The sequence below is a fragment of the Coturnix japonica genome, chromosome 13 (assembly GCF_001577835.2).
Source record: "Coturnix japonica isolate 7356 chromosome 13, Coturnix japonica 2.1, whole genome shotgun sequence".
In the NCBI taxonomy this organism is placed as follows: Eukaryota; Metazoa; Chordata; class Aves; order Galliformes; family Phasianidae; genus Coturnix; species Coturnix japonica.
In genome coordinates, this window is record NC_029528.1 from 1214846 (window position 1) to 1237127 (window position 22282).

At 44.1% G+C, this 22282-nt stretch overlaps 2 protein-coding genes across 5 annotated transcripts; one reads left to right on the top strand and one right to left on the bottom strand.

The window, feature by feature from the left end:
- The first annotated feature begins 67 nt into the window (after positions 1–67).
- Positions 68–18812, top strand: KIF3A (kinesin family member 3A). 4 transcript variants are annotated; one of them, XM_015875564.2, is made up of 19 exons: positions 68–186; positions 1105–1387; positions 2723–2867; positions 3069–3153; positions 3641–3746; positions 4495–4634; positions 5509–5706; positions 6081–6255; positions 7281–7382; positions 8959–9030; positions 10819–10827; positions 11840–11996; positions 12898–13078; positions 13391–13501; positions 14206–14331; positions 14759–14812; positions 14951–15019; positions 15206–15330; positions 15826–18812. In XM_015875564.2, exons 1-19 carry the CDS (start codon positions 181–183, stop codon positions 15872–15874), a joined length of 2193 nt encoding a protein of 730 aa, XP_015731050.1. In that variant the 5' UTR covers positions 68–180; the 3' UTR covers positions 15875–18812. The 4 variants fall into 4 exon arrangements, with proteins under 4 accessions (XP_015731050.1, XP_015731049.1, XP_015731052.1 ...); XM_015875563.2 differs by lacking the exon at positions 68–186 and adding an exon at positions 569–729; XM_015875565.2 differs by lacking the exons at positions 68–186; positions 8959–9030 and adding an exon at positions 585–729.
- Positions 18813–19987: 1175 nt separating this feature from the next.
- LOC107320071 lies at positions 19988–21670 on the bottom strand. Its single transcript, XM_015875546.1, has 4 exons — positions 21535–21670; positions 21352–21399; positions 20319–20450; positions 19988–20098 (listed from the first exon to the last, which is right to left on the bottom strand). The coding sequence occupies exons 1-4, from the start codon at positions 21667–21669 to the stop codon at positions 19988–19990; spliced, it is 426 nt and encodes a 141-aa protein (XP_015731032.1). The 5' UTR covers position 21670.
- Positions 21671–22282: the final 612 nt, after the last annotated feature.

A 22282-nucleotide genomic window follows, 5' to 3' on the forward strand; every position in this document is an offset into this window, starting at 1 on the left:
GGGGGCGGGCCGTGCTCCTCCTTTCCTTGCGAGCCATTGGCTGCGCGGCCTCCGCAGCGCGCGGGGATTGGCCGCGGCCCGTGGCGGCGGGGGGCGGGCGCAGGCGCGGTGCTGTTATTGTGCCGTTGTGCGGCTCTTGAGAGCGGCGCTGATCCGTGTGTGTGTGTGTGAGGGGCTGCCATGCCCGTGAGTACGGCCGGGACACGGGGGAGTGGGGCGGGATGGGGATGGGGGTGATACAGGCCGCTACAGGCCGCTCCCCTCCCTCTTGGACTCTCACTGACGGCAGCCGCGGCCCGTAGGGATGTGAGGGGCTGCGCAGGCCCGGCTGGGGCCTGAGGATGACGGCGCGATGCTCCGTGTCACCGCAGTGCGCCGTGTGCCCCAACCCTGGGAGCATCTTGGCGCTCCCTGTGCTGACGGCGCTGCGGGTCGGTGTCAGGAGCTGCGGGCGGTGTGTGCCGTGCTGGTACCCGAGGGGCGGGTTTAGAAGCAGCTGATCCACGGCATCAGCCCGTGGGGCGGCACCTCGGAGCGCCGCTGTCAGGTGGAGCATTGACAGCGTTGTCAGTTAGTTTAGTGTCAAAATCCACGTCTGTACCTGGGAGAGAAAGGTGACGTGAAGTCCTGTGAGCCGACCTTGGAGTTCTCAAAGTGGTGAACGTTCAGCGAACGCACTGGAGCCTGTTTGAATTCCCTTCAGCTCGCTGCGATCTGCTGATGTCATCGGTGAGCTCTGAGGCTGTTTCCTTGTGCTCGCTATTCAGACAGCGAGCTCTATGAATTTAAAGGAGTGGCACAAAAGCCTCAGCTTGCAGCAAGCTGTTTGCAGGCACAAAGCTGTTTGCTGAAGAATTTCACAGATGAATGAAATTTGCAGGTTTTACTTGATTGGTTTCCACATTTGCAAACAGAAGATTGCTCTGACTGATTAAGTGCAGGGTATTCCCTTAGCTGTATTCCCTTAGCTTTAATTATATAGCAGTTCTTGTCTAAGCGTGGCTTTTATGATTCTGCTGAGAAGTATGCATGGACAGCTTAAGCACATGGGCTTGTGACAGTGATGCCGCAGCTTGTGAGTGTTTTGCCTTTTCATAATTGCAGATCAACAAGCCTGAGAAGCCGGACAGGCCAGAGAGCTGTGATAATGTCAAGGTGGTTGTTCGATGTCGGCCCCTTAATGAGCGAGAGAAAGCGACGGGGTACAAAATGGCAGTTAGTGTGGATGAGATGAGAGGAACTATCACCGTCCACAAAACAGACTCGTCCAATGAACCTCCCAAGTCATTTACATTTGACACTGTTTTTGGACCAGAGAGTAAGCAACTGGATGTCTATAACCTGACTGCGAGACCTATTATTGACTCCGTCCTAGAAGGCTACAATGGTAAATTCCTGGTTTATTTCAGTGTTCCCATCTGTGTTCCTTGTGTTGTTGGTGTCCCTGATGATCAGCAGGGAGCCTTCTCTTACTAGGGCCACATCTCTCTGTTGTTTCTATTCTGGCCTCTGACCTACAGCAACCAAAAGTTACTCCTTACTAAGTACCCACCGTGTTGGTACGTGCTGAGATTGCTAACAGTGGGAGATAGTAGTGAGCAGTCTTGGCTGAGGTTGGTGAGCTGTGTGTTTTCATTCTCTGTCTTCTGTCTGCAAAAGAAAAAAAGCTTTATTTCATTATCAGAATTCTCAGCGACTCTTCGCTATGCAGTTTCAGTAACGCAGCAGCTGCCATGGTCCTGCAGTATCTAGGTATGAGTGTTCTTCTTGTGCGTCTAAGTGCTGCATTTTCATCTCTAAAACTTGCTGTTCCAAACTAAGATGACTAGTTACCCACATCAGCCCTGCCTGGCAGATAATTGGTTGCTTCCTGCAGCTGGGAAGAATATGTCTGTGGTTTGTGTTTGTTATGCATGTAAATACTACATGTAGAAGAAAGAATACACCAGTAAGGTAACAAATTACTGCTTTCTGTAACTGCTTTTCATCCGTGCTGTAAGTGCCAGATTAAGAAGGTTTTTAAAGGTTTGCAAAATACTTAATAAGCTTTTGTGCTAACACACCCATCTTCAGCTGATTAAAATTCCTCTCAATAGTAATACCAGTGACTTAGCAATGAAAGCAAAAGCTTAATTTGAGTTGAGCTTAATTTGTGCTGGGGAAAAAATTAGTTAACCTGTGTGTTTCTGGAATGTCTGAGCTGAGATTTCAGTAAACTTTCTCACTGGTTCCCTTGGGGATGGTTGTCTAGTCCAAATTGTGGCTGCATTTGCAGGCTCAGAACTGGACACTTGTACTGTGTCCTGCGTTGTAGGAGCCTCATGTTTCTGCTGTGGCTTAAAGTGCTAGCAGTCGTTGGTTTTGTGGTTGGTTTGTAATGATATTTCTCTAATTGACAATGCTATTAATTAGTCTGATTTTAATTATTTGCGTGTGAGCCCTAAGTGTACCGGTTCTCAATCCTTTAATTGCTTTATAAAGCTAAAACAAGCTGACTTTTTCTTAAATATTTTGCAGGCTGGATAAAGCAGTGGCTTGAACATTTTTTGCTATGGTTGTCCAGCATTTCTGTTTCTCATAGCATTGAATATTACATACTGTAGGGGGTGAAAAGTTTCAAGTTCATAAAAATGTGTTCAGTGCTATCAGGCTTAGGATTGATGAGGTAAAATTGCAGTTATAGCAACTTCGTGGTGTTCATTAATATGTTCTTGTTCTTCAGGCACCATTTTTGCATATGGGCAGACTGGAACAGGCAAAACTTTTACCATGGAAGGGGTCAGAGCAGTTCCTGAGCTTAGAGGCATCATTCCAAATTCCTTCGCCCATATATTTGGTCACATTGCCAAAGCAGAGGGGGATACGAGGTAAACAGCTTCCCTTTACTGCTCCTGTCTTTTGTTTGTACATCTGTAGAAGAAGTCTGACCTCAGCAATGACCTTGGCCATTCTTGATGGGGTGGCTGGAATGTATTTATATATGGGTGCTTTTTCTTTGCATTTTATGTCTCCTAGACTTATATTTACAAATACCTTATTAAGAAAGCTTCACAACTGTTTGCCTTCAGGTTTTTAGTTCGTGTGTCTTACCTGGAAATTTACAATGAAGAAGTGCGGGACCTGCTAGGAAAAGACCAGTCACAGAGGTTAGAGGTGAGCCTGCTGTTCTGACTCCAGTGCTTGTTCCACATCCTCGAGCAATATTATTGTGAAGACCAGAGAGCATCTGAAGGGAGCTGGGAGGTTGGACTCCTCAGCATGTGCATTGTTTCCTTTAAGATACAGTAGCAGTTGGATGTCACCACTGTTTTCTCTGAGTCTTTTCAATTTGTTCTGTTGTACAGTGAGAAACTGACTTTCTGCTGAGTCAGTTTTGTCCATGCAGTTCTACTGTGAAGGCCTCTTGGCAATCATTCTAGGAGTTAGTGACTGAGATCTGAAATCTGTTTTTGTCTCTAGGGAGGACCAGTGAAGTATCACCATGTATGAGTCTTGATTCTCTAGCTACTCTATTGGAATACTGCAAGTGTTCTCTGTTCAAACTAGAATATGGGGGAGTAAATCACTGTACTAATACAGTGCTGCTGAGAATTGCTGCGTGGGCTCTAAGGATGCTCTCTCTAAACTGTTTCTCTCTTAGGTTAAAGAGAGACCTGATGTGGGAGTTTATATCAAAGACCTTTCAGCTTATGTCGTAAACAATGCAGATGATATGGACAGAATCATGACTCTGGGCCACAAGAACCGTACGTAGTCCCACAGTGGGCAGACACAGCTCTGTCAGACAGAGTGAGGGTCTGATTTTGAGACTTTAAGAGATCTTGCTCTCCAGCATTAGGTCTAGAAGCTTGGCTTGTTCAACTGAGCAGAGCAAAAGGGATGTTCTCTCCCGAATGCCTTGTGTGCAGGGACAGGTGATGAAGACTGTGCCTTGGTCACCCAGTTGGGGAGTAAACAGTGAAGCAGTCAGCATTGTCAGGGCTACTAGTGCATGTTGTGGTTCTTTCCTTCTGTTCTAATTTGCATGAGCAAAAACCAGCCCTTTGCTGTGAATAGGAGGTTGTTGATGCTTTCTGGAAGACTTAATTAAGGCCTTTTATGAACTAAAATTCTGACTTACTATTGTTGCTCATGTGGATTTCTTTGCTCTTATATATTAAAAAGAAATACAACTTTTTGCAGCTGTGAAAGTGTTAGGCTACTGATTTATTTATTTATGTTTTATTTATTGCAACTTTTAAACAGAAACAAATGAGAGCTATTACTACTCTTGGGATGGGACCCTGTGGTCAGCTTGGACCTAAGGAAGGCAGCAACATTTCTAGTCTAGGCTGTAGTTGTGCTACAGCTTCAGTATCCAGCAGTTTCCTGAGTCTGAGCAGCTTTTCCACCTTCTGAAAAGATGGGTTGAATGTAGAGTTGGGAATAAATCTCCTTTGGAGTATGAAGAATGTTACAGGAGTGTGATTCATTAATCTGTTTCTCAATTATAAGGTTCTGTTGGTGCCACAAACATGAATGAGCACAGCTCTCGCTCACATGCCATCTTCACTATCACCATTGAGTGCAGTGAGAAGGGAGTTGATGGAAACATGCACGTGCGCATGGGCAAACTGCACCTTGTGGATCTTGCTGTAAGTAGAACCAGCAGCATCTGCCATGAAATGTGGTGGGCATGGCTCCTCAGTACTGTTAAAGGCTTTGAAGCCCACAGTTCTGTCTGACTGTTGACTTCTGTGAAGTATTCACTCAAGGCTTTCAACCAGATGTGTACCAGAAAGAGTCTCTAGTGTATATGACCTTGTATTGGTAAAAGGGCTCTGCTCTTCCTGTGAAGTAATTGTAAATAATACAAGCTACTCTGAAAGGAGCACGCTGCATATCAGAACTGCATCTTTACAAAGTCTTTTCCAATGTAACCACTATTGGGGATTGTGACCATGCAGTTCTTCACTTGTGCAAGCTCCCACCCTCTGTTGCTCACTTTGAACCAATGTAGTTGTGCTGGTAAAAAGGCTTTGTAGCCCAGATTTTACACCGGAGTATCTTTGCTTGGAGAAGAGGCAGGGAAGGGGACACTCAAGTCCCTGGATGCTTGTGTGTTACCTGTTACTTTATTTACATGAGGCATGTTTAGGTCATGCTATGAAACTACCTGTAAAACAATTGCAGTGTCACTTTATTCCCTTCACCTCCTGGTAGGGAAAACAGGAGCTGAGGTGCCTTGTAACTTCTGACTTGTTTCTAACAATATTTTCATGCACAGAGACAAAACTCGTTTTTTCAGTTGTGTTACTTCCAGCAGTTTGCTGGCACTGAAAGCTTCAGTTGATACCTGTTGTTTGTCTTGTTAATGATGTTTGAAATGCATTGCTAGGTCCTCTAGTAATGATTGAGGCACTTAGTGATTTGACCATTAGCAATGCTTTAGGTGTAGCTGTGTTATTTGGAGGGAGATCACATAGCAGGTTTTGCTGTAATTCCTTTTGCTTCTTGTTCCCTTTCCAGGGTTCTGAAAGACAGGCGAAAACTGGAGCAACAGGGCAGCGACTGAAGGAAGCTACCAAGATCAACCTCTCTCTTTCTACACTGGGGAATGTCATTTCAGCACTGGTGGATGGCAAAAGCACTCATGTGCCCTACCGTAACTCCAAACTTACGCGACTCCTTCAGGATTCACTGGGGGGCAACTCCAAAACCATGATGGTAAGCTCCAAAATGCTTTCATAAATTCCAACTGCTGATCTCTGTTTCTACAGAAATAGTATAGTGACATTGCCACAAGAAGAGCCTGCCATTTACCTGTTCTTTTCAGAGCATTGAAGTTGAGAAAACTTTTTTCATGCTTTTGCTGTCTCTTCTATGCACAGGCAAGGATCTAAACAAGGTGTAAATACATGTGTGAGAACAAGTAACAGCTGTGCTTAGGTAGTTAAAGCAACCACGATGTAGAAGCAACAGGAAAGCTTGGGAGAGGGTGGCAGTACCATATTGTTGGAGCTATGGCTGGGTCCATGTGAAATCATTTGTCATGGACTCTGATTCTTTACGCTCCATTAACTTGTTCTTCCATGTGTTAGTGTGCAAACATTGGTCCAGCAGACTACAATTACGATGAGACTATCAGCACTCTCAGGTATGCAAACCGAGCCAAGAACATTAAGAACAAGGCCAGGATTAATGAAGACCCCAAGGATGCTTTGCTTCGTCAGTTTCAGAAAGAAATTGAAGAGCTTAAGAAAAAACTGGAAGAAGGTGAGATTCCCCTTCCACCAGGTATTTCTCTCTAGACTAATAACTCATTCTGCTTGTGTGAGAAGTCTTCACTATTTGAAAATGTCATATGAATTCAGTAGCTGATTGCAAGTCATTATTCTGGCCTTGATGACCCAGCAGGATGCTCCCAGTGCAGGGCCTGGCTTTGCCCACCAGGTGGCACTTGGCACAAGCATAAGGTGATGGACTGTAGACTGAATTTAGTGTGCTGAGAACCTGAGGGGTTTCTGGGTATGACTGGATGTGGTGTAGGTATTTAAAGGACATGATAACGAAAGTTAAATGTTTTCTTTGCTTGAGGAGATATGCAATTAGGACTAAAATGAAATTAATTTGTATGACTAGAACTGAGGCTGACTATCTAATCAGTGCATAGAAGAAACAAGAAGCTTCTTTAAGCTTTGGAACTTTATGGGCTTGTGATATGATTACCAGCATTCAAGGATTTTTCAGAAAGGATTCTTCCTGAATAGTGCCCTTGGTATAACATCCAGCTCCAAAGATGCTCACAGTACAAAATAGCTTTAGCAGTAACTTCAGCAAGGCTTACTGCTTGGAATCTCTACCACTAAGGAGAAGCAGGAAATAGTAATACTTTCTTCAGGGACTGGAATCTAGACATAGCTGTTTCATCCCTAGTGTGCTGAGGGTGACTTCTTAAATTTGTAATTACTAAACTGTGGAACAAATAGCTTTGTTTATTTGGCCATTTTCTGTCTCTGATGGAACTGAAGGTACTGTGAATAGAAAACAATGTAGCATTACGAGGATCTGAGAATACTTACCATAGTTTTATACACACTGACTTTGCAGCATTATATGGCTTACAATACTCTTCTTTAATTTTCCAAAGCTATTGCAAATTATCTCCTTGGGAGTTATTGACTTCTGCAGCTACTCATAAGCTGGTTTCAGATAAGTGCTGCTGTCACAATAACAAGTTAATGTTATTGGAAGGCTCCGATGAAGGAAAGTGCATCACAAAGCATACTTTCTGTTTCTAGGAGAAGAGATATCTGGATCTGAGACAAGTTCTTCATCTGAAGAAGATGAAGAGGACGATGGGGAGATTGGAGAAGATGGGGAGAAGCGGAAGAAACGTCGGGGTAAGGCAGAAGAGAATCCTGTCAGTGCTACCAATTTCCTTTTGCCCAGCAGCTAGCGTCAGGAACTATAGAGCCAGGCAGGGAGAAGTGGAGTTGTAGGGCTGCCCTACTGCCGCTGCAATTATCATGCCTCCCTAGAAACATAGCTATTTGGTGCTCTCTCTGTAGATGGACAGCTCCAATCCTGTGTGGTATTTGCTTCCACTTGGGTAGTTGTGCTTGTGGTAACATCATCTTCTGTGGTGGTTCCCTGGTTGCCGCAAGGTGGCTGCGTATGGCTTGTGACTCATGTTGTGGAACTTCCCCTGCTCACTGAAATGGGAGGAGGAAGACACCAAAAATCAGTAGTAGACAGATGTATTCCTTTATAGCCTTTCTCATGGCTAGATGGGGATTTTGGCTGTGGTTTAGGCAAAGGATTCATCTGTCCTGTGGATGTTCAGTAACTGGCTTCATTCTGGCATCCTGTTTTATGCTGATAGAGGAAAAACTTGACCTCTGGGGGTGTCTGTGTGCTAGCTGAAAAGCTGAATGGGAGCTACACATCCCTTATTTGGGAGCACTCTGGAAATCCCACGACAAAGTCTGCTTTGTCCTACGCTGTGATAAACTAGCATGTAGTGTCAGCCACAGAGAATGCTGCTGAACCTAGACTTGCAGGTCATGGTGTACCATAGAGAACTGTGGCTTGTAGGGAGCCTGCTACACCCATGGGAACTATGTTTATTTGTGGGGAGTAGGGAAGTCAAGCCCAGTGCTGTGCTTCAATTTCCAGTTTGTCCATTAAGTGCTGTCATTCAAACTGCCTTCCTGTCTTAAGGTACTCACATCTGTTTGAACAGCATTCCTGCATTAAATAGATTACCCTTTATTCTGATATCTGTCCAAGCAGTATCATAAATGACACCTTCCGAACCTTGTGTTGGTTGTAATACACCCTTTTACTTCATTTTTCCCCACTTGTTCTTTCTAGAAGCAGGAATCCATCAAGAAATAATTTCTACCCAAATCCACCACAAGAGAAAGCCATCTTCAAAGTACTGCTTGAAAAGAATAGGGGGGAAATAGCTGTCACTTAGCTAGAGCAGCCTGTTTGGAAGTTAAGTTCCCTAAGTAAGGCTGTGCTCAGCAGGAGCTTGCATAGTAACTGTCCCTGTGTAAGCTGATTCTCTCTTCTAGACTGTTAAATGTACATTGCCATGTACATAACAGTGGAAAAACTCCTGGTCACCAAATCTTCTATTAATGTAGATATCCACAGCCACCTTCACTGCAATCTGTTTTTCTGTGCTATTGCTTGAAATGGAAGCAGCCTTGGCATGAGATTTTAAGCTGTAGGCTTGTTAAGATGGGTTTTAACTGAACTGTCTCTCTGAGCATGCCATTCTGTGCTTGGAAGCGATGGCTTTGCAAGCTGAGTCTGGGAGGGATTCTAGCAAATGCTTCCTAATGAGAACTCTGTGCCTTTAAAACTATTTTGCCATTTCTTCTGGGTTTCTTTTCCTTAGAACTAACTTCCCATCTGCATGTTTCTTCCTCTCTGGTTTTTTCTGTGGGACTCATTTCTGTTTTCCAGGCAGTAGCAGCAGCAGTAGTTCAGACTCCACATGCTCTGTCATAGAGAAACCTCTGGATAAGTCCTTCACTAGTGAGTGGGAGCTCTTAAGTCCTTTAAGCTTTGGCCTTTCCATGATCTGTGCATTTCATTTTGCAATGCTGCACTCTTCCCTGCTATGTCTATTGGAACATAAATAAACCTGAACTTACAACTCAGCTAAAGCATGCCTTTCCTTTGTTGCTTTCACGCTTGCGATGGTGGTTTGATGTGCACGTTGTCAGCAAGACATGGGAATGGAGAGCAATTCAGTAGGCTTATTTAACAAGATTTAAGGACATTTGGGAAACATTAGGTTGAAGGTTTGCAATTCCTGTTTTTAAACAATCCCTCGAAAATGTCAAAAAGAAGTCTGAGCAGCTTTCTTCTTGGAAGCTGTTACACTGCATTAGATCTTGCCTTTCTAAAACTAAGTTTGGAGTGAATGATTGAACAGTCAGCAGTTAAGCTATGCAGGTTTTGTGCTTGCAAGGAAAACTTCGTTAACACTTTGGTTTTATTTTGGCAGACCTTCAAAAAACAAACCAAAACCTGGGCAGTGGTTGCTGCTTTTTGTCCAGCCTGCCTCATGACATTAAGTTTTTGGTCTCCACAGGAGGGCATAGTTGAGAAGAACAAAGGGTCTTGATTTCTAGCAGCAAGGAAGGTTTGGTCTGCTGCTGGTCAAAGAAAGGAACCTGTTTCTTTGAACAACTTACAATCACTGTATGCTTTTATTCAAACAAACAAACAAAAAAATCATATTTTGGACCTTGACTTGACCAGTTGTTGTGGTTATACTGTGTAGATGTAATCCTCACTTCTGCGTGTGGAGAACCTGGGAGGTCCTGCTGTATAGTTATACCTATGTAAATTTTTCTAGTTGTTTTGGTATAAAGCATCAGCTCAGGGGAAGTGTGGCCACAGGTAAGAGGACTCACAGCCTAAGTGTGACCTATGGATAATGGTGTTACACCTGGAAACCTGCTTGCTTCAAATTTGCTCTTTCAAAGCTTGCTTGAAACCTGAATATTTCAACCTCTTTGGATGAGGACAGTTAACAGCAAACCACTGATGTGGTGCTGGATGGATCAGTCCATCTCCTTCAAGTCTGAAGATGTTGTATAAGTTGCACTGAGCTGTTGTGGTTCATCTGTGTGGTTTGGGCTATTAACTGTCCTCACGTGTAGCCCTTTTGCATGTGGCGCCTTTCATCTTTTCCCTGACCTGCTTTTTTTACTGCATTTGCTTAAATAACCAAAACTGGCTCTATACCTCTATGGAAGCATCAGTTACTGCCAATTAACCTACTAATAAGTTACGTGCAATTGTCATTATCTTGCAAAAAACTGGCTTGGATTAACTTGGTTAAAACTTAAGTCTGTGTGCTAAGATTTTGCAGGTAATTTAAGAGAATTGACTGCCTTCAGGAAGGGGAAAAAACACTAGGTCTGTTAATCAAGAAGAAATCTACGATCTGTTTCTTAGGGCATGATCTTTGCGGCAGGCTCATAATGTTACACTTAAGTTCTGCATTGCATTGGATGGGCAGGAGAATGCAGGAGTGAGTTGAAACTATCCTGGATGTGCAAAGGACGTTACAGAAACATTCTGTGCTTTAGCACAAGATCACGATTCATTAATATTCACTCTAATGGAGTTTCACTTTTTAGTGATGATTATCCCGTTTTCTACTCTAGAAACATGCATGTAAAATCACTGCTCTGTTCTGATGCTGATAAACTTTGTTCCAAATGATCAAGCAATAATATATTTCTTTTCTTCCTTTTTATGTGTGCGCTGCCTCTCTGTGACGTGCTTTCTCCTTTCTCTTAATACAAGATCAAGCAGGTTGGTGTAATTTTGATTTTTCACTAATAGATTTTTCATCTCCTTGAAATACAATTGCAGAGCTCATTAAAGGGTCCTCCAGCTCAGCGTAGTTCACTCTTCTCCAAAACTGTGAATACACAGGCCTGTGTAATAATATGTTAGAAACCTTTATCTGGTTCACCTCTTCATTTGATGATCTCTGCGTAGCACTTGAGAAATAAAACTTTGAGTTTGGGTTACTTGAAAACTAACTAGTTTCTGCAGATGCAGAAATAAGTATTAAGTACCTAGCTCCTAAATTTAGCAGGTGGAAACCAAGATATTTTCTGCTGTAGCGCTGAAGTCCTTACAGTGCTCTTGTGTGCATGCATGTTTACAGGTGCCAGTGTATCTTTGCCTCTGCTGGAGGTTATAAGTGAATATAAACAAAAGTGAATGGCATGAAAACTGGAGGAAATGAGGCCTTTTAGTGAGCAACAACATTTTCAAGTGTGTTTTGACCATATGCATTACATCACTGTGAAAGCCTCTTAATTCTAGATAGCTTCTATTAGTTTCTAGCCATCTGGTTTCTGTGGATAATTCTCTCCTGTCCAGAGAAGAGCGAAACAAAGTGAAGGGTTTGTCATTTTGTAATGATTAAGGGGGGTCGTAAAACTTGGGAGAGACTTATGGATTTGGGGAGATCTGTACAGGCTGGATTCCAGTCTTTTCTTTTCCTTCTACTACGTAGTTAAGGTATCCAAGATTCCAACTCAAGCTTCTCCTTAGCCGTTGTTTCTTTTCCACAAGTATTCTTCATGCATTTTGTTCAGGCTTTTATATTCTAGTACATAGTTCTATAGTACTCCTTCATTGTAAGTACTGGAGGCAAATAAGCAGGCATTAAAATGGAATTTTAAAGACTGAGATGTGCTCATCTCAGAATCCGTGAGTTCTGACATTGATAACTGCACTTAATCATTTAATTTAACTTGTGATACAGAGACCGTATTATTTTTGTGATATTTTTCCCCCCTTTCTTTGAAAGGCAAAAAGAAAGTTTCCCCTGATAAGATGGTAGAGATGCAAGCAAAGATTGAAGAGGAGAGAAAAGCTCTTGAAACTAAGCTTGACATGGAAGAAGAAGAAAGAAATAAAGCCAGAGCAGAACTGGAGAAGAGAGAAAAAGATTTGCTTAAAGCTCAGTGAGTGCCCTGCTCTGAGTAGTTTTTGCGGTGTTGTGGGTTTTTCCTCCCTTAATCTACAAGTCAGATACCAATATGTGGAGATGCATAGTGAGATGCTAGTCAAGCTTTGTGTAAGCTGAACATCAGCTCTTGCTGTTATCAGAGTGAAAGAAGAGCTTCCTCTCTGCTTGCAGATTAGAGCAGGTAGCAAAAAGAAACATTATTCTTCCACCACTCTTCTCTTAGCCTTATCTAGTTGAGATGGCCTAGAAACTTAAAATGAATACTCTGAACTCTGAAGACTAGTGAAGAGCAGCAGGACTGCTGTACTGCTTGCTAGTGGGCAGTAGCTGTATAGCAAAGTGAATTTTATACAGCTCGTGCCCGTGGTGTGGGCATGCTACTGTGTGTAGGTGATCTCCATGCTGGAGCTGAGGAGCTGCTGAGATCACATTTGCTTATACAGGTCGGACAGTCTCTCCCTCAGCAGAGGCTGCTCAACATTCCTGGCTTACCTCTCAGCTGCACAGCTGAGACCTCGTTTCACTTGCTTCTGTTCCATTACAACCTGTTGCAGTATGTCTGAATCCCAGCATCATTGTGCTGGGCCCTTGGGGAGGGAGGGAGCACCCTGTGTATCCTGGTAGCACCACTGGCGCCTGGCAGCCCCTGACAGAGGGAAACTGCAGCAGGAGAGACTTGTTTGCTGAGTTGGTTTTGTTTGCATGAAAGTGATGGGACCTGGAGTTAAGGAAATCCTTGTACACTGCCTCACCCCTACTTTAAACCCTTGGCAGCTTGGCAAGTTTTTCAAGCCCTATGAGTGCTGTCTGGGCTGTAAAAACTGAGCTGAACCTGGCTGCCTTGTGAGCACCTTGAGACAGGAAGTTCCCAGCTTTACTTGTCTCTGTCTCTCTAGACAAGAGCACCAGTCTCTTCTGGAGAAACTGTCTGCGCTGGAGAAGAAGGTGATTGTAGGAGGAGTGGACTTGCTGGCAAAAGCAGAAGAACAAGAGAAGCTTCTAGAAGAATCAAATATGGAGCTGGAAGAACGAAGGAGGAGAGCAGAGCAGCTTCGCAAGGAACTTGAGGAGAAGGAGGTGGGTTATACTCCCAGCTATCTGGAGGTGGTAGGACACTGTGTTACTTGCCTTTGCCTCTTTGTGTGGATGAAATATGGCACTACTCTGAAGCACAGTAGAAATCAAACATTTTAGAGGCATGTATAACCAGTGCTCACCTGCAGGACAGTGAAATCATTGTGAGTGTCAGCCAGCCTGGCTAAGCCAGGTATCCATGCCCTTGGCAAATGCTTTGTTTTGTCCAAGTAGCTTCCCTTCCTGTTCATGTTGCTGCAAATATTTTCTTTGATTATGCTAATGTGTGGATATCTGTTAAATGTTGCTTTACAGCAAGAACGCTTGGACATTGAGGAGAAGTATACCAGCCTCCAGGAAGAAGCACAGGGAAAAACAAAAAAGCTGAAGAAAGTTTGGACCATGCTTATGGCTGCAAAATCAGAGGTCAGTGTTCTGAAGCATTCAGCTTGTGGTGGAGGAACTGTAGGTGGAAAGAGCAGGCCATCAACTTTGTCTCTCTGGCTTGAGTGCTACAGGTTTAGAAATACTAGTGTGTTGTCTGTTCGGTTTACGCAACTTTAAAGAACAAATTAAGCTTTGTGTCAGATCTGCACAGGGGTACATTGTAGAGCTTTTCCTCAAGGAAAACCATTGGTTATTTCTGAGCAAAGTTAAAGTTGTTTGGCAGTCCAGTCTCCTGCTTTGCAGCTGCTCGAATCCACATCTGCTCTTAGTTTGCTGCTTTTTGTGCATGTTGCTCTTATTCTCTCTCAGTCACATTCAATCAGTATGTCACTTGGCTGGTATCTAGGCTCCCTGATTCATGAAAGCATGTTTTTTATCTTTGGGAGCTGAGATTTTCCTTGGGATCTTGCCAGATACAGAATTTGTTTGCACGCTTTGCCTGCTTTTGATGTAAAACTTGGACTGACAGCTAATTTCATCTTTTTTGAAGCCAAGAACTTAATACTGCTTTTAACCATCTCTGAGCTAGAATGTTTCGGAGGGTTTGTTCTTGAGAGAAATATTCTGGTACTTCTAACTAGAGTTTGCTTTCATTTCTCTAAAACATACAGGCAGAAAACAGTTCTTTTAAGTTGTTATCGTGTCTTATATTAATTCTGACCTCTCATATGCTTTGTCCACAGATGGCAGATCTGCAACAAGAGCATCAGAGAGAGATTGAAGGCTTACTGGAGAATATTCGGCAGCTGAGCAGGGAACTTCGTCTTCAGATGCTTATCATAGACAACTTCATTCCTCAGGACTACCAGGTACTACTGAGAGCTGAAGCCTTTGATGTGGTCGTATACAGTATTCAGTTAGCCCCCTAGCATTATTTAGTCCATCAACAAATGGAATGAGTTGGCTTCCAAAGGCATTGACAGTCAACTTGTCTGACACTTCTCTGTTAAGCTGTAGTACGAATGTACATAAGTGGAATGTTCTTACTGCTATTATGATTGCATTGACTTATGATAAATCCATGCTTTAGTGGGAACTTTGTTGTGCACAGCTTGGGAGTGATGTTTTTCTGTAGTTTCCTTAGTCTTCAGATTACAAAATAGGGGTTTTGAATGTGGTATGGCTGTCTGGATTAAAAATACATTGGAGTGGTCAAGGCTGTTCTTAAGCAACCTGTCTACACATCTGGAGTGTAGATTGTGCAGTTCTGTAACAGTAACTCTAATTTCTTTCTAGGAAATGATTGAGAACTATGTTCACTGGAATGAAGACATTGGAGAATGGCAGCTGGTAAGCTAGCTTACATACAAGCTAATGTTAGCATAAGCTTTTGAGGAATTTAACCTAGCCCAGAAGTAAACTGATAAAGCTGTACAGTGCTCAGTAAAACCGACTGCATTTCACTAACTGACCTTTCTTGTTTTTAAGAAATGTGTTGCATATACAGGAAACAATATGAGGAAACAGACTCCTGTCCTGGACAAGAAAGAAAAAGATGTGAGTAACTCTTAATAAGCCTGTATTGAACTCTGTAGGACTAAGTTCTGCTTTCTGTGTTTACCACTTTGTATTCATGGGAAAACTGTCCAACTTCAGTTTTCTTGTTGGAAGTCTTTCTAGTGTTACAAAAGAGCAACTGATCAGTGTACCAAACAGTTCTGATATTTTGCTGTTTTTCCTTAGCCCTTTGAGGTGGACCTTTCCCACGTTTACTTAGCTTACACTGAAGAAAGCTTGAGGCAATCTCTGATGAAGCTTGAGAGGCCGAGGACTTCAAAGGGAAGATCCAGGCCCAAGACTGGTCGAAGGTGAAGAACTTTGGAGTATCTGTATGTAATGGGGAGTTTTCCCAGGGGAAGGCTTAAGCTGATGCCTGCAAACTTGAGACAAATGTTTGTAGACTTATGGCTAAGGCAATATGCTAAAATTCTGCATGATAGAAGGGTTACTGATGTCAAGTGTAGTAGAACCAGGCTGAAATCTTTTACTGTGCTAAAATATTGTCCAGAAAGTTTGGTCTGTGGGGGGTGTTTGATTTCCTGATTTCACATTCCCCTCTTCTGGCTGCTTGTTTTTATTTCACTGATTGCTGGTTCAGTTTAACCAGTGACACGCTGACAGCACATATACTTTCATTACTAGGAAGTTATGTCTGTTGGGGAAGATTTCAGCATGGGTGTTCCTGATCCTTTGTGAAAATGATGTGTAGTTGTGACCTGAGAAGTGGCTGGTCCCTGTCTTTCCTGGACAGTATAATGATGTGTGTGGTATTATTTCTCTTTTCCTTTTTGCTCTCCAAACAGAAAACGTTCTGCAAAGCCAAGCGCTGTCATTGACTCTCTGCTGCAGTAGGTGTGACGTGTTCAGAATTGCCGTAAAAATCAGTGAGTGTGAAAGGTTTGGCCAGAATATGGAATTTGAGATGGGACAGTTTGAAGTGGCTATGAAATCCATGCCTTGCTGGTATGGAGCTTTAATTAAAATATGTATTTTTCCTTAGTTGCCTGTAAACTGTATGTTATATTAACATAATATTAAACTGGTATATTTTATGGTTGTGAAATTCCATGTGTTAAACAATGTGTTGTGCAGGGAACTGTTGTTGGTAATCTTTCTTGAAATGTATAGAAAATAAGGATTCTATATGTGTTCAAGTACTAGACATAATAGCTCAAAATGGTTGCTGGAATCCTGAAACTTAATGCTGGTAAATCTGTGTCCTGCTTTGCACATAACTGGCAGCTTTCACTGTTGTCTTCTGTTGCACTGATCTGTTTGGATGCGGTTGCTGCAAACCTTTGAGTTAAGAGCATCAAGCCCTTTTATTTGAGTATTTCACTGTAGTTATTAAGCTGATCATATTGTGTATTTGAGACACAACTCTCTTTATTTGCAGTCTTGCTGTACAAAAAGTAGTTGAGTAGAAGAGTACTTAGAACTACATAAGTCTGAGGTTTGTGGGAAGGGACCATACTCTGTTTGAGTGCAACACTAGTAGTCTAATGCTTTGATTTTCGTCTATTTGTGTGATCTGCTGGCAACGTGGAGAGTGAGGGCTGATGCACAGATAAGAGAACTCTTCCTCCTCTTAAGATGCTGCGTTGCTGCATTGCTTTGGCTGCTTTTTATGCTTCTGAGCTGGAAGCTGTTTTAATTGGTGTGCATTGTTTTGTTGTAGTCTGGACAGCACACATTATTTGAGGGGAAGGCTTTAATACTAGAGGGACTGAGCACTATGGCTCCATTGTCTCATCCCTGGCCACAGCTGAGGATGAATTTCTCCTGTGTTGGAACAGACACGAATCTCCCAGTTTTCTCAGAATAACATCCTCTGAAATAGGTGATGCTGTTCGTGTCTGTGTGCACCACCTCCTGCTTCTGACTATGCTTCGAGGGGAAAGAAATCTGGTCTCTGCTGATAACCAATTGTGGTGGCTGCTCTTTTTCTTTCCTTTTTGTGCTGCTAATAGACACTGAACGCCTCAATACATTGCTTTTGTGTCACAAAAATGCATCTCCTTTGGGCTGTGCACTGTATTAATACCTGCTGGAGTGCAGCAGCTGCAGGTACCTTAGCAGTTCCCATGTCACTGTGGTGTTAATTAGGTATTCTCTTCCATATAATCTTAGTGTGTTACCTAGAGTTACAAAAAAAAAGCTGTGATTAATAACACAGACTGGATACGTAAGTTTGACGTAAGGAGCAAGAAATCTTGGGTGTCTCGTTCCTGATGGTAACCATGTCTGCAATTACCAGAACATTCCTGTGAAGTGCTGACTGCCCTTAGAAGCAGATAGCCCTTTCTTATTGTCACAGTGTTGAACTGGATGCACCTCGTGAGTCTGTAACTAAGCTCTAGATGTAACAGTTAAAATTGGTCTTGCAGGGGCGTATTTTGATCTGGAAAAGCATTCAGTGCAATTCAAAATGAGTTCTGACCTTTCCCCCGTGATTTTTCTGGTGTATTTCTCAGAATCATGGCCATGGAGGAGGAAGTTCAGCCAGCTTTGTCACCCAAATGCGTAAGAGCTGCAAATACGAGCAGTGGCAGCTTTTTCTAGTCCAGCATTTGGAAAGAGGTAAAGAGTCAGGAGTTCTGTCTGATCTAAACTAGTTAGATTTCTTCTTGAAGAGTTCATCTTGTCTTAGAAACAGGCACGAATGTTCTGGTCTGAGCAGGCTTTGGTCCATTCTCAGAACAATGGCAGACTTTATTTCCTCTTTTTAATGTCTTGCTGTGCTCCATTCTGTTGAATGGTCTGTTCTTAGGAGTGTTTCTCCTGAACTGTACTCTCAGTTCTCTGAATCCTTCACTCAACAGACCAGCAGCAGATGAAAACTAGGACTGTGCATCCTGACTCTGCATTTACAACGTATACAGTTTAATCACAGAGGTTTATGTTTGGCTTGAACTCCTGTTATTTCTGCTGAAAACAAAAGCGCTCTGCATATCTTATAGATCCATGGGGGAGAGAAAAACATCAAATGAACAATTGCACAGCTTTGTAATTAGATGAGAGGAACTGGTGATTTCCTGTTACAGGGGCTTGCTTTGGAGAACAAATGTTCTGCTCTTTCCAGAGGGCTTTGTTTTGGCATAGAGCACAGTCTTCATGATGATCTGTCAGCTTGACTTACCTTTTCACTGTGCTGTTTTGCTTAAGTTTTGGAAACTTCCTTTCAAAACAGAGCCCTGCTTGCAGGTTTGCTCTATCAGCCCTCTGCAGCTCTGGACAGTCTGCAATGTCAAATGTCCCTTTACTGTGTCTTAAAGGGGAAAGACTTAAGTTCATGTAGGTTTTGATGGCTCAGTCGATGGAGCCATCTCCATCCCAGGCCAGTACATGCCACTTAACTGCAACACGTGTGTTATGTGTATTCATTTTTTACATCTCATCACCAGAAGCTTCCTCTCATTCCAGCAAATCGCAGAGTTTCTCTGGCTGTATGTTATTGAATGCTGTGTAAATGAATCATTTCAGAATTAACTTGTTATGGAACCTTTCATCGGGTTCAAGGGAAGTGAAAATGGTCCTTAGTGCCTTTCAGTATCTAACTCAGTCTGCACACCCAGCTCTCACCTTTCTCAGCAGTTCTGCTTAGCCAGTTCTGTACATAGGAAAAACTGCTTATCTGTATAACTTGTCTGCCTATTTATTGGTTTTCCAACTGTTTATTTGATTATTCTTTGTTTTATGGTTAAATTTTATTCCCTACACTGTACATATCAGTATTGTGGCCCTGGAGCATGTTCATACCGTGAAATAAAACTGTTGATTCCTACTTCTACCTCTTTGTTTTTCAAACAACTTTATCTGTACAAACTCTTTGTAAATCCACGTGGAGGCAGAAGTGATGTCAGGGAGGGGCAGCAGGAATAGTCTGTGTAGCTGTAAGTGGGTTTGGGGTGTTGGGAGGATGCTGCTGCCAAGCCCCAGGGCAGTGGGCAGTAGTCTCTCATTTGAGCTGTAGGCAGGACAGCATGAGAGTGGGTTCAGCAAGGCTGTAGAAAAGATCAGGACTGGAAGATGTACCCCATGAACCAGCAGCACTGCTGGGAAACTCCTGAGCTGCCCTGGGAAGTCTGTGCAGGAGCCACTTCACTGACCTGCAGGCAGTGCTGTGTGTGGTCCTGCCTTGTGTGCATGCACTGAACAGCTGCCTCTGAGCAGAAGACTTTTCACCCTGACTGCTGTCCTTGAGTTACAGCTCAGGCCTGGTGCACTCTCCATAGCATGAAGGTGTTACCTGCATTAATGGGAAATGAGCGGTTCTGTTCCCTTTGCGTTGTGTTTCTTCTGGAAGATGTCTCAACCTGCACATGCAGCAGGTAACAGGTTTTCTGTGGTCTGCTAACTCTGCAGCTTCCCTGAGTATTCTGACTCAGTTGATGCACAAACTAAACCCTTCAGTCCTGGGACTTTCCAAAGCACTCTTGTATGCAATGCCAAAATTGCAGCCTCCTAAATACCGGTGAGGCTGTTCCCTGCTATCAGGGAAAGCCTGACCACTACCCCACGGCTTGGAGTTGTCCCTTCCATGAGGTGCTTTTGCTATGTTCTTTCCCTGTTTAGGTGAAGCCTGTTTACTCCTTGGCCTGCAAGGGCTATGCCAGAGCATAAAGTGAGGGGGGAAATCAAATATATACATTTAGCTAATGCCTCCCCCATGCTCATTATGGCCTTCCCATCTCTGGCTTTAACACACACTGCTGAGTTTATGCCACATGGCCCTGTGAAGTGTGGGCACTTCTCCTGAGCTATTTCCACTCCTTGCAGAGCCCTCCCCTTGTGCCAGTGCAGTCTGAGCTCCCTTCACCACACCCTCACTTACATCACAAATCTTTCCTATGCTCCGTTTAAGAACTGTAGCACAAAGTCAGCGAATTTACTCAAAAATATATATATATTTATTTAAAGAATCGTCATAAATAATCTTTGGAAATACAGTGTCAATATTAATAATTACAAAGTAAACAATAACTTCTCTTTTACTAGTTGTTGGAGGAATCTGTGTAGGTGCCCTAGGAACTTCTTCATTGAAGTAGTGTTGCCTGCTGCCACAGGACACGGTGCCTGCAATGGAAGATAGAATGTTAAGGTGTTGGCCCAGCACTTTGGCTGTTTGAGGGGAGAACTGGGCAGTGCATGGCTGCAAAGCAGTGAGCAATGTGCCTAGAGTGTGTGTGCCTTCAAAAATGCAGTTGCTGATAAGCAGCAGAACCCCAGTGTGCAGCACAGCATCCACCTGCACATGGTGCCCATGGGGCTGCCCTGGGGACAGGCAGAGCCTTACCTTGGGGGATGTGCTGCTGGCATTCATGAGCTGACACAAGTTGAGGAAGAGGCCCTGCAGGTTCTTGTGGCAGTGCTGGTTCTCCCAAACAATTGCGGTGGCTTCGCATAAGAGCTGGGTTCTGTTATTTGTCTGCAAGACAACACATGTGGCTGTTTAAGAGACTGCTTTGTTCAGCTTCTTGAGTGGGTTAGAACAGCACAAACATGCATTTCTAGTCTAAGGGACGGGTGGCTCAGTCTCCCCCCACTCCTCTGTCCCCAGGTGTAGCTGGATCAGCTCAGCCAGGATGGCTCTGTGCCTGGGCTTTGTGTAACTGCAGCTCTGCAAATCCTTAGCCCTGATGAGGCGAGAAAAAAAGCGCACACAGTGGTGAGGAAATTGGTTGCTTTCCTGGTAGAGTGGTGCCTTCCTGATGCTGCCCGTCTCTGGAAACGTGCAGGGTGGGTGGGAGCTGTGCCTGCCTGCTCCTGTTTCTTCAGCTTCCACCCCAAATGCCTCCAATAAGCAGCTGTTCTGGACCTGCAGCTTTTGGACGCTCTCCCAAGCTCTGCTCCCTTCTCCCTCTGCCCAGAGACCCAACTCTGTTCCCTGCTTTGTGTCTGCGGGGGGCCCTTTCTGTGAAAACAGGAACTCTGGGGCTGGGCTCTCACCTTAGGCAGCAATACTGAGAGCAGAAAGAGGCTTTATTATCTGCCATTGAATCTCCTGCTAACTAAAGAGCCTCCTTCCAGATACGGGGCTAAAGAGGGATAGCGCACCTAAGGGTGCCTGGGACACAGTACAATCGGTGTGTGTGGGTGTCTGAGAGTGACACGGGGCTCCAAGGCAAAGGAAGAAGTTCCTCTTTTCTCAGCACAGCACTGCGCTCCCTTATGGCCCTTGTGGCTTAGGCAGAACCCAGTGGGTGATGGTGGTACCCCCCAGCACTGGAGGGCTCCTCACCTCATGCAGTGCCCACTTCAGGCTCTGTGCTGCTCTCCCAGCACCTCCCACAGCCCTCTCCCAGCCCTTGTGCTGGCTTTCCTCTTACCTTATTGCCTGCAAAGATATCTGTCACATTCATCTTGTCACAGGAAACCTTGAAAGAAACAGAAGAGAGGAGCAATTTAAGAAGACTGATACCAGTCTGAACACCCACAGGTGGACACACGGACTGTGCAGGCATCTCAGTGCAGCTCAGCTCCCCCCCTCAACCCACTGCTGTGCTCCCTACCTCTTTCTGCATGTCCTTCACTATCCGGATGCTCTCCATCAGCAGCACTGAGCGTGGTGAGCGCAGCGTGCACACAGCCCCGGGGCCGACCAGCAGCACCAGCAGCGCCAGCAGGGTGGGCAGTGAGGAGCTCATGGCCTCTGGGACGCACCTGTCTGTGCTTTTCTGGGTGCATCATCTCAATTTATGGCTTTAAAATTGCTGAAACGGAGGGAAAAAAAAATGATTTTTTTTTTCCCTTATCTGCACTTTCCAAAGTTGTTCACATCCATTTAGGAGAACAGGTCTTTGGTGTAAAAGTCAAGGTTTTTCTTCTGATCTCGCATTACGTTTCAACGTAGGAAATTTCCACCGTTCAGATAACGGAGGTAGGAGGCAGATGGTGCAAAAAGAAAAGTCCGTGCAGCTTTTTGCTTCTTCATTTCTCCGTATCCCAGGACTTTCTCTCCCCGTGAGGTTCGGGCGCTGTGAGCTGTGCTGAGGACCGCAGAGATACGACCGCGTGCAGATAACAGAGCAGCGCTGCTTTTTTTCCTCTAAATATCCTCTAAGTGCTTCCACCACTCGCCTCTCCCGTCATTTGAATATCTCCAAATCATGCAAAGCGCCCCTGATGTGCTTTGACAATTTGGTCTAAGTCGTTATCTCCACCTGCGCAGGGAGAAACAGAAAGTGCTGGGTCAGCGTGGGGCACCGGGACCTCCTGACCTGCAGAGCCGCGATGGAGCTGAGAGTCATAGAATCATAG

Excerpts from the sequence above, each read along its gene's own strand:
- KIF3A (XM_015875563.2), top strand. Across the intron at positions 6,256-7,280 it reads TAAGAAAAAACTGGAAGAAG|GAGAAGAGATATCTGGATCT; the intron begins GTGAGATTCCCC and ends TTCTGTTTCTAG. Across the intron at positions 15,020-15,205 it reads TGGACAAGAAAGAAAAAGAT|CCCTTTGAGGTGGACCTTTC; the intron begins GTGAGTAACTCT and ends GTTTTTCCTTAG.
- LOC107320071 (XM_015875546.1), bottom strand. The coding sequence starts at position 21,669 with ATGAGCTCCTCACTGCCCACCCTGCTGGCGCTGCTGGTGCTGCTGGTC. Across the intron at positions 21,400-21,534 it reads TGAAGGACATGCAGAAAGAG|GTTTCCTGTGACAAGATGAA; the intron begins GTAGGGAGCACA and ends GTTTCTTTCAAG. Across the intron at positions 20,451-21,351 it reads ATATCTTTGCAGGCAATAAG|ACAAATAACAGAACCCAGCT; the intron begins GTAAGAGGAAAG and ends GTTGTCTTGCAG.